Raw genomic sequence first — 12,398 nt, 5'->3', positions numbered from 1 at the left:
TCGAACAGGAAAACCATCGATCTAAATTATATTTCCAAACGGGAAAATACCAATGAACCACATCAAATAACGATAACTGCTGAACGGAACGACAGGTCTCTGAATCAACCAGGACAGGTGCACAAACCTGCAGCAGGAATGACCGTCACCATACATTATAATTGCAGTTGAAGGCAAATCCTTCAGAAGTTCTTTGTACTTTATTTTAACAACGAACATTTTTTTATAGGGAATATAAGTTAGGGGGAAAGAAACCAACGTTTTGTTCTGTACTGGTATTTATATTTATATCGGAGCACTCCCGCTTGGAATAAATTTGTTTCATGCTGAACCAAATATTCTCGCAGATATTTACAGTGTTGTAGGCTGATGATAAGTTTAAAATCGTTATAAAGCCTAGACTGATTTTAAAAAACAAATGTTGAGATCTTGATATAATATTTACAAAAAAACGGTGCGGGAAATGGACATGATTTCATTTCCGGATGCGGGAAGCGGGAATATAATAAAAATTTTAAAAATTTGTTTTGAAAAAAATAGGTGCGGGCGGGTCTGTCGAACAAGGAATCAAATTGGTGTGGCCTTATTATAATTGTTTAGCAAATTTTAACCAGGATGCTTGAAAAGTTGTACAATTTTATTTCATTTAAAGGATTTATGTTGGTACCCTCGACAATGTTTTTAAACACACCACAGTGGTGGTACAACTGTGGTCAGACATTCTTACGACAGACACAAGACAGTGACACTATAAAAAATCGTAGAGCAAAAAAGGTGCATGTCCAATTTTTATCACATGACAGCGCCACGATCCTTAAAATATTGTGTGACTGTCGTACCAGGATCACAGATGATCTGCAATTTTATAAAATTTCTTGTTGTAGTGCTGCATAGATTTGTTGTGGGTTCGTTGTGACCAGGGCTTAAGGCAAGATGCCTTGACGTCCATAGGATTTATCAGCCATGAAACAAATTCTATTTATAAAGTACAAAAATATTATATACATGTATGCCATAAGGAAAAACGACCCTTATCATGGTTATGCCAGTTTAATATGGCAAACATTTTATAATTTGAGGCAGGCATTAACCAGGCTTCCCCTGGGTCAATTATTTTTTTCGCCACCTCTTTCATCCAAAACCACATATTTCTTGCCACTTTAATATTTTTTTCTCCCCCAAACTTTTGCATAGATTTCTTCATGTATTTCTCGTTTGTTTTATATGAACCAGACCTTATTTTCTTGTATAATCATTATAATGTTAAGTTTATGTGATAGATGATGTAAAGCTTTATATTAAGGACTATCACCATCATATCAATTGTAAATAAAGAAGGTGACTCACCTTAGGTGAGACATTTCAGCGTGTGCACTCTTGTATAAGTATGGTTTAATTTGCAGTCTGAATCCTGTAAATGTAATGGCTGGAAGAATCCCAATCCACCACCAACCCCACCAAGAGTGGATGTGTCACAACCTCTGGCCAGTCTGACAGATCCATGCAGGAGTTGTGGACACACATTAGGTAAGTTTCTTTATATTTACATATTTAAACTATTGAAACTTATATTAGCTTTTATTTTCAAAATATAAACATGAACATGATGAATAAGATTACTTGAGATTTGACAGTATGTCACCCCTGTGTAAATCAACATGAAAAGATTGTACAATGTAGAAGAAGTTGCACATTCAGCAAGGAACTACACTTAAAAGCCTAGTTCTAACTAATTCCTGCAATATGATATTTTGAATTATTGCATCAACTGACAATCAGACACTTTATCTAACTGTTGCATACATTGTATAGTATTATTTTCTAATTAGACAGATTTCCTAATCAGTATTAGCTGATCATGCTGATACTCAACCCATAATTAATTTTTTTGTTCTTTCCAACATTGTTCAAAGAATCTACCCAGTCCTCCAGCTAGAAATCAAAAGGGGCAGGGTGCCAGTGGAGGTCAGGGCACTTTTTTATGATAGGAAAAGTAACTGCTCACTTCTTTTGTCTACGTTCCTGCGTGGATCACGAGTTCACATATTTTTTTTACTGTATAATAATATATGTTGTTAATAAAGATGCATTAGTTGTTGTTTTGTTATTGAGTACCAATACAAAAGATATACTATCTCTGAAAATTAACATCACATAGTTTTATACAAACTTGTGTTGTCAAACCATACTTGATCTTGCTTATTTAAGTTTATCTGGAAACTTTGTTATAAATAATGGCTAAATGCTACACTATATATTTCTGTAAGGACAACTATACCCTTTATTTCATCAGGAACAAACACTGTGACATTTCCTCCAGTGAAAGTAATGTTCCACAATATTTGAAACTATTATCACTAGAAAAACCTATATCAATAAATAAACTTTTATTCAATGACACCATCACTTGTCTTTAAAGCAATTAGTCAAAAGGTTGCAAAATTTCAAATGATAAAGCAAGAAAGACTTGATATTATTTGATATTTGTTATGATAGAGTCCATAAACATATTTGGCTATATATATTTATTCAAAAAGTCATCAGAATGCTAAAATTTACAGTCAAAACTCAAATTGTACATGGATGGACTTGTTAATACATGAAAGGGTTATATAGCATGATACTATCATGATGATGGTGGAACATATCTATGTTACAGTGTTATAAATCACTTTTTAGCTCACCTGACCTGAAAGGTCAAGTGAGCTTTTCTCATCACTTTGCGTCCGTTGTCTGTAAACTTTTACAAAAATCTTCTCCTGAAACTACTAGGCCAAATTTAACCAAACTTGGCCACAATCGTCCTTGGGGTATCTTGTTTAAAAAATGTGTCCGATGACCTGGCCATCCAACCAAGATGGCCGCCATGGCTAAAAATAGAATATAGGGGTAAAATGCAGTTTTTGGCTTATAACTCAAAAACCAAAGCATTTAGAGCAAATCTGGACATGGGTTAAATTGTTGATCAGGTCAACATCTAACTGCCCTGAAATTTTCAAACGAATCGGACAACCTGTTGTGGGGTTGCTGCCCCTGAATTGGTTATTTTAAGGAAATTTTACAGTTTTTTGGTTATTATCTTGAATATTATTATAGATAGAGATAAACTGTAAACAGCAATAATGTTCAGCAAAGTAAGATTTACTGAAATGGTCAGTTGACCCCTTTAGGAGTTATTGCCCTTTATAGTAAATTTTTAACCATTTTTCGTAAATCTTTGTTATCTTTCACAAAAATCTTCTCCTCTGAAACAACTGGGCAAAATTAATCCAAACTTGGCCTCAACCATCATCAAGATGGCCGCCACAGCTAAAAATAGAACACAGGGGTAAAATATAGTTTTCTGCTTATAACTCAAAAACCAAAGCATTTAGAGCAAATCTGACTGGGGTAAAATTGTTCAATTTTAAGGAATTTTGCCAATTTTGGTCATTATCTTGAATATTATTGTAGATAAAGATAAACTGTAAACAGCAATAATGTTCAGTAAAGTAAGATTTACAAATAAGTCAACATGACCAAAAAGGTCAATTGACCCCCTAAAGAATTATTGTCCTTTATAGTCAATTTTCATAAAAATTTTATTAACATTTTCCACTGAAACTACTGGGTCAAGTTCATTATAGATAGAGATAATTGTAAGCAGCAAGACTGTTTAGTAAAGTAAGGTGTACAAACACATCACCACCACCAAAACACAATTTTTTCATGAATCCATCTGCTTCCTTTGTTTAATATTCACATAGACCAAGGTGAGCGACACAGGCTCTTTAGAGCCTCTAGTTGTAATTGTAGCTAACCTTTAAAATAAAGAGTTTGTTATCTATTGAGGTAGGCAATACATTTCAGCCTGCACACTTTTGTGTTTATACGACCGCAAAAATTTAAAAAAAATTTGGTCGTATATTGGTTTCAGTGTCAGTGTCGTAAGAAGATGGATGGTTTCCGGATAATAACTTTAGTATCAGTGAATAGAAATCAACAAAATTTTATCACAATGATTATAACCACAAAAGGAAGTTTGTGATTGATTATAATGGTTTTGGAATTTGGGACCCAAAGAGAGTTGTCTCAATGGCACTCACACCACATTTCCTATATCTATTTATCTAGTTTTAGAACTATAAGTTGTGTATAAGTATTTCAATTGCTCTGAAATTGTACAACAATGTTCAATACCATTAAGTAGAAAGTTAGGATTTATTTTCAGGGTTCTGGAGCAAACAGTCTAGGAATTAAGGGCCAAAAACAAGCATTTTTTTAGTTTCGGGACAATAACTTATTTATAACTGTATGGATCTCTCTGACATTTAACCACAAGGTTCCATTTAACAAAGGGAACACTTGGATTCAGTTTGGGGTTAAAAACCCTGAACATTAAGAAATAATGGACCCAAAAAAATGCCAAAATGAAGCATTTTTCTAGTTTAGACAATACCTTGTGTTTAAATGTACAGATCTCTCTGAAATTATAATACAAGGTTTCTTACTAGAAAGGAAGGACTGGAATTGAGTTTTGGGGTTCTTGCTCCAAGAGGTGTTTCAATAAGTGAGGGGCCAAATGAGTATTTTTGTAGTTTCAGTCAGTTACTTGTGTTAAGGATGTACACCTCTGAGGAGCCAAAAATTTCTAGAATTAAACTTTTTTTCTTAACCTGATTTTTAGGTTTATAAGACTGTAACAAAACAATTGGTGAAGAAATAATCATATGGTGGTGTGCTTCTTTTTTTGCTACGGCCCTTTGAAAATGCCCAATTTTGATGATTTTCTCACTTTTCATCGCTTTTTACCTATTTTTGGGCTATTATCGTGAAAAAAATCACAGTTCCACAATTAAACTTTTTTTCATACTTTCCATAAAGATGAAGTGGACCAATCTGAATAAATTTAACTTACAAAAACTATAGGTAGGTGTTAATATAAAAAAGTTTTATCATATTTTGATGCTTTTTTGTGTAAAATTTACCATACTGCCAATTTTGTATTTTTATGATTTTTCTCATTTTAAAGAACAAAATGCATATTAATTCAACTTTTTTGTTATAAATGATTGAAAAAATACATATCTAAGAAATTTGAAAAGACCAAAATGAGATGGGATGTATATTATTCTTGTAAACTCATTTTTTGTATCCCTCACCCATTTTCTCAAAATTTTGACTAAAAATACTGACTTGAATGGTCGTAAAATTTGAAAACTGGATTATTCAAAAACCGTTCATGGTAAATACACAATTTTTTCACAGAGTTATGTTTGATTATAATATTTTTAAAATTCATTGATATTTTCCACTTCTATCATATGTTTTGAAATTATATAAGAACGAGATTTCAACGAGACTGAACGAGACTGAAAAGTCAGAAGAATACATCCTTAAAGTGTATAAATCTCTCTGATATTACACCACAAGTTTCCAAAGGGATGATTATAGCTCAAATCACTAAGCAATTAGGGGCAAAAAAGAGGGAAAACCAGAGTTTTCCTGGTTAAAAGACAATTTAGACAATTTAAAAGCAGTGAAGGGGAGGTAATCCAATTAAAATTTAAAGAACACTTATATATATGTTTGATTAATTCATTACCTCCCTTACACTGCTTGAAATTTATGTATTAAGAAATGACGATTGTCTTGAGAGGTGTAGATGTTAATCTATCTTTAGAAATTACTGTAACTGAAATTTAACCATGACTGTATGTCAATTTATATTTTAATAAATTTTTTTTGATGTATTTAAATGAGTAGTTAAAAAAAATGTGTGGGGGGGGGGCATAAAAATGTTCTCATTTCAGATTTTAGAAATTAAAAAGAATTTTTCTTCAAATATTTTTTTGAGGGGATTAATATTCAACAGCATAGTGAATTGGTCAAAAGCAAAAAAAATAAAAAAAATAAGTTCATTAAACCACATTCATTCTGTGTCAGAAACCTTTGCTGTGTCAAATTTTTAATCACAATCCAAATTCAGAGCTGTATCAAGCTTGAATGTGGTTTCCATACTTGCCCCAACTGTTCAGGGTTCGACCTCTTTGGTTGTATAAAGCTGCGCCCTGCAGAGCATCTGGTTACCTGTGTTGCCATAGGTAAATAGATCAAATAACAGCTGTCATTCATTCTTAAGAAAGACCTAGGCCAGGGTAGTAAACGTTCTTCCAAGTTTTCAAAACTTTTATGGAGGAGAATGACTGTGTATGTGTGGTCAAAATCATTGTACACTGAAACTTTTGTCAAGATTTTTTTTGCTTTTATGAAAGGAATTTATAAATTGTGCTTCAGTATACATATTACCCCAATTAATAGCAAAGCTTGTTCAGATCCAGTATTGATGCTACATTGTGTTAATAAAATATATGGAAAGAAATGAATGTTAAATTTGTATAAAAGATGTAAAAAAAAAATGTATCAATTAAAAGTTAGTATGATGTATTGTTGAATATATAGAGAAATAGAGGAGTTGTTAGGAAATTATAAAGAGAAATCAATATGAGCAGCAGACATTTTATTCATTTAAATTTAACACCTGTGGTCTACATTCTCTGTCTGATACCATAATCAACAGCTATACCTGGCACTTTCTATCAAAAAGACATTTTTCTAAGAAACAAAAATACCTCAGACCAACAGACTATGAAATATATACACTGGCAGTGATATTGTTTGCCTTATAAAAACGGAGAATAAAGGCTTTTTCCCCTGGAGAGGAATCCCAATTTGAAAAAAAAGTGGCTTATAATTATTCCCAAAAAGACAACTTTTTTCCCGTACAGTGCAATCTCAGTAGTAATTGTGCACGAATCCAAACTGAAAAACACTCATTTAAACATTTTTCAGGCCTAAAATAACTATGTGTGCAGATTTAAGGGTCTATTTATGTATCATTACTGATAATAAGGGGTCTTATTTCAAATGAGGGTTTACCTCTTGAAAAGGGGTCTGCAAATTGAATCATCCAGGCAAATTCATGGTTTATCATAAATTTCCCAATTTAATAAAAATAAAAAAGAGTAGAGGTAGTTTTGAAAAGAGCCAACAATATCACTGACTGGTATATATACAAGTCGTCTCAACATCAACCCAACAATGTTAGATCTGTTTTGTTCTTCCCTATCAGGATTATATATATATATAAACAAGTCTATATTGAAAACAACGATCAAACCTATGATTGTGTTGGATAAAAACCGCAATTTGTATAAGTGTGCATGTAACAAGTTTTGTTGTAGAAGGGTCCAAATACACCACAAACAACATTTTCCTAAATATATACATGTAGCTTCCTTTAAATTTGTAATGCCTATCTTTATTTGCTTTATATAATGATGTACTGTGTGCATGCTTGGAAATATAATGTCTGCAGTTCATCCTAAAGCGTTTACAAACTTCAACTTTCCCATCTACTTCAGCATGTTCAGAGACAATTTATTATAAATGAAAAAAAAATAAAACATTTAGTTGTGTAACGTTTTGTTTCAGTCGTAATAAATAATAGTAAAAGTTTCATGAAAAATCCATTTATAGATTAAATGGTTCTGTCCAATGTTTTATGATAGTTGGTTGTCATGATCCAAGTATCAGATTTCAATTTAATTGAACATTTACTGGGAAAACAATTTTCAGGTTTCAAGATGATTTTTATCATCATGTTTATGGGGAATAAATTTCCTGAACTGTTTCTAAAGACTTATTTATGGCTGCAAGAACCTTTTATTGAAATTAATTTCCAGTCTTCTTCTCAAACTCAAGACTATAAATAGGAACTAGCTCATCTAATTTAGTACATTTGCCAAATAATTGAAAATATGCAGTCTGTCCTTCAAAATTATTAAAACAATAATTATTATGTTTTGATGATAAAAGTTTATTAAATTTAAATCCAAATGAAAATTTTAATCTTATTTAGCATATAAGTGATTAATTAATATTTTATTTTTATTTCTGAGTTTAAATAAGTAAGACATGTCCTTTTTAAGTGAAAGCAAATTAAATGATTATATATAATTACAAAAAGCATTTTTAAGTAAATTGCAGATGAAAACCAATGCAATACATGTATTTGACAATTGTTTCTACCGAATTTTCAGTAATAACTCTATAATTATTTGTTGATTAGGTAACCATGTGTCACATTTGGAGAACACAGCTGAGGAGGAACTGAATAGACTACTGAGGATAGTTGTGGACGTGGAGAATCTCTTTATCTGTGTTCATAAAGAGGAGGACTCAGAAACTAAACAAGTCTACTTCTATTTATTTAAGGTAGGCATATTATATTATTGTATTCCACTGCTGTAGCTGAGATGGCATTAAGTTTTGACCCTTGTTCATGATTGTCTGTAAGTCTATACGTCCCAAAATTAGTTTTCCTCAACAAAATGTTATGGAACTTATTCACAATGCTAATTACCATAAAACAAAGACCAAGTTTGGAATTTGGTTGCATCACTTTTACTGTTCTAGAGTTATGCCTGTTTACAAATCCTGAATTATTCATTTTAGTTCACTAGCTTTAGTTTGCCTCAACTAAAATAAAATCTTATATGACGCATAGACAATGCCTATTACATGTACCATAAAACTCAGAACAGGTACAAATTTGCATAGCATCACTTTTACAGCTATTGAGTTATGTCTTTATTACATTACATGCAAGCAGGGGCATCATCTGTGTCCCATGGACACATTCCTGATTTATTTAATTATAATTTATGTGTACGGTATTTAGAATCATATATTGCAGAAACATTTGACATAAATCAACTGGCAATTGTTGTCAGTCATTTAATCTTTGTATATGATCTCAGAGACTATTAGAAAATATCATTGAAAAAAGTATATAAATTTTTCAATGATACTTACTCCTAACCTTAATTGTCTCTTTAACATGTACATGACCTCAAATGTAATTAATTATAATACCTTCAAAATCTGTTCATATAGGGTAGCGTTGCACACTCTAGCTAATAATCATGATAATTATTGATTTCTGAAATGATAAACATCCTAATGTTAAGGGTTCTTCCTCCAATAAGATAAGTCACTGACATTATATAAAAAAGAAGATGTGTATGATTGCCAATGAGACAACTATCCACAAAAGACCAAAATGACACAGACATTAACAACTTTAGGTCACCGTACGGCCTTCACAATAAGCAAAGCCCATACCACATAGTCAGCTATAAAATGCCCCGATAAGACAATGTAAAACAATTCAAACGAGAAAACTAACAGCCTTATTTATGTAAAAAAATGCATGAAAATCATTGTCTGGTGGTACTGCATGTATGAATAGATTCTGAGAATTTAACTTTTTTGATTTCTGGTCTGGTAAAACAAGGGACTTGAAATTCGGTTTTACTGCCCATCCATTTAAGCATGCAACATTTTTAAGAGTAAGAGCAAAGGTGAGTTGACTGTTAGTAATAAAGATTTGATTGGGGGTCTCATTGGGGGGTTCCCATCCCGGATCCTGCTTACTATTTTGTCAGATTCCCGTATCCCACTTACACTATGTACGTAAGCAATTCACATTTTTTTGTCATTTCCCGGGTCCCGCTAGACCTCACTTCTCGTTTTCACGACACAATAATTTGACTTTCACGTATCACGCTTACAAAAAATCGGCAATCCCGCGTCACACTTACACCTCAATTAGACCCACTTGATTAGGCTGGGCTACATGTTTTCTTGCTACTTTATACCTTGTCAGCTCAATATTTTGTTTAGAGCAAAGCAGGATTTATATTCATATTTAATCATCTTGTTTTTCATCCTAAATGTAATTACATTTTGGGCAGGATACATCCATCTATCCATTTATCATATAATCTGATTATTGTATGACCATTTGTAGTGTGCTTAATCTATTAAGACAGTTTTACTTTGGTTTAACATGTACAACACATAAAGCTCAGTTATTACTATTTCACCAGAACACCTTTTTTCATTTATAATCTAACGCTATGCTGAAGTAAACAATTTAAATACATGTTTGAAAAACAAAAAGACATGTAATTCTATTGTCATTGATTTTTATGTGAATAGTAGGTAATGAGAATATCATATTTATATTGACATTGTGCATACATGTCTTTTTACAGTTATTAAGGAAGTGTATATTGAACATGAGTAACCCTACAATAGAAGGACCTTTAGGAAACCCACCTTTTGAAAAACCCAGCATTGCTAAGGTAAGATAAATTTCATATATTTTCATATGAAACTTGTAAGTCTTAACATTGTTCATTTTGTAGAATATAACTTCTAGCTGCAAGAGTTTGAAATTATAACAAAGCTTGAAGCATAATGATTAAACATGCAGAAATGTTTGTCTCTTTGATGATAACAGCATAGGCATATTCTGTTTACATTTAAGATTTGATTATAAAATTTACAAGCGCACATTAGGGCATTCAAATGATAAACAACAAATGCTAATTTGGATTTAACAATGATATGCAGGCAGATATTGCAAAAACATACATGAATAATCAAATCATGGAATTAAGTCAAAATTGTTCACATTATTGTCCTTTGGTCTTGACCGATAGTTGTCTAATCTAGAATAAGTGCAGTTAATCACTGTTAAATTTAAATTGATATTTGTAGTCTTTCATTTGCATGCCCAATATCCCAGTGAAAGGTTGCAATCTATATCTAAAAATTGACCTTAACTTTAGATTAAAATACAATATTCATCATATTTGGCTCAAGGAGAGGGCATGATTATTATGATTTTTTTTAGGGCAAGGGTTTAGATATTTATATAAGTTAATTAACATTGCGGGTTTGATTAAATATGCAAATCACCTTTAAATAATATTAAATATAAATGCCTTATAATGATTGTTAGATAGCTGCTATTTGAAATTGCAATCATTACCACTGAAGATATATATATATGCCTAAAGATATAAAATCAAATAATATATAAAAATCAATAAATGAAAACACCTTTGAAAACAGATCTGCTTTAGTTTCTCTTAAATTTCCCACACTGCTCAATTAGACCAAGGACTTTTTACAGGTTGACTTATTGTTTGGACCTTTGTCAACATTGTATTGTAAAAGATAGTATTGCATAGCAATATGATATTTCACACAGAAAGTAACCAAAAGTTAGCGTGCAATAAGTTCCAATATTGCACTAATGCAATAAATCTTTAAAATTCATGACGTCAACAATGACAAAATCTTAGTTTAAACCAATTTTTACTTTCAAATATTATATTGCTATACAATAAAAGGGTTATTGCATGAATATTGGTGAATATTGTCCCTCATAGAACATATATTGCACTCACAAGCTTGTGCAATATAAAATTTAAAAGTCTACTTGGGACAATATTCCCCAATATTCATGCACTAACCCTATATTAATATGTTGACCTCTAAATACTTCCTATTTTTGATATTTCTAATTCCTGTCATATTGATGTATCCCCTCATCAATTCATATCTTACATTAAGATTCAGTGCAATTATTCATTTGCATGTATATTTTTAAAAAGTCCTTCTGTATAAGCAAACACAAGAGTTATGTCTGCATAATAATGTGTATAATAGCAAGGCAATCATTTGAGAGTTAAATAAAAAATCTCATTTAATATGGCGTCTACTCTTTATGCACAGTTAATTTTACTAAACAAAATTGTATGATTCGCTCGTGTATGTTACAATGTTTTAGATTTTAATGAGAGAAATTTATGTATTACTGAAAAATTATTACACCAGGGTTTTCGATATCACAAACTAGTCAAAACATTTACTAAATTTTATCATCGGTATAAGGACATCATTCGTAAATATAGCTCAACGCTCTACATGCAAACTCCTCATACGTTTAGGTATTTCAAATCCAATATTTTATGGGAATATTCTTTATAAAGCACAAAAGTGTCAGTATTCACCTCAGAAGCTAACAAAACCTTTAAATAGACTTATTAAGAAGGATATAGTTAAGATACTGTTATCAGGTCATTAAAGATTGCATATTTAGGCGGTAATATTGATTCACTTATAGGGTCTTTGCATCAGAACTAAACACATTTATTTAAAAACCAGTTGTTAATAGACAAGTTTCGAGTTCGATGCATTTCTGTCAAAAACTCTGGTTCTAGTGAACGTCATTTGTGCGTTTAAGGGCATCGCCACTTCCATTCCAATGTTGAGCAAGTGGTTGGAAAACTAAAATTCTATACTGTACGAATAATTCTGCAAGTTGAATTCTCAAAATTGACTATCAGCATTGCTGTCATAAGGGAATTGTCATTTGTCACCAGAAAAAAATTGTCAATTATACACGCCTTTCTGACGTCATTTACCAGATAGAGGGGGTCACCTTGTATCCTTGCACTATTTACGTTCATCAAGCCTCTTAGTGATCGTCATTGTGCAGG

At 31.7% G+C, this 12,398-nt stretch overlaps 1 protein-coding gene across 1 annotated transcript in view; it reads left to right on the top strand.

Moving 5' to 3' along the window:
• The window catches only part of LOC134723299 (histone acetyltransferase KAT2A-like), a 29,306-nt gene that overhangs the window by 3,026 nt on the left and 13,882 nt on the right, over positions 1–12,398 (top strand). Inside the window, exons 2-4 of the mRNA XM_063586921.1 lie at positions 1,404–1,527; positions 8,111–8,256; positions 10,101–10,190. Of these exons, the coding sequence (XP_063442991.1) occupies positions 1,404–1,527; positions 8,111–8,256; positions 10,101–10,190 (360 nt within the window). The remainder of the gene's footprint in view (positions 1–1,403; positions 1,528–8,110; positions 8,257–10,100; positions 10,191–12,398) is intronic.

This window comes from Mytilus trossulus, chromosome 1 (assembly GCF_036588685.1).
Source record: "Mytilus trossulus isolate FHL-02 chromosome 1, PNRI_Mtr1.1.1.hap1, whole genome shotgun sequence".
NCBI lineage: Eukaryota > Metazoa > Mollusca > Bivalvia > Mytilida > Mytilidae > Mytilus > Mytilus trossulus.
This window is presented reverse-complemented; position numbering and strand designations above follow the sequence as displayed.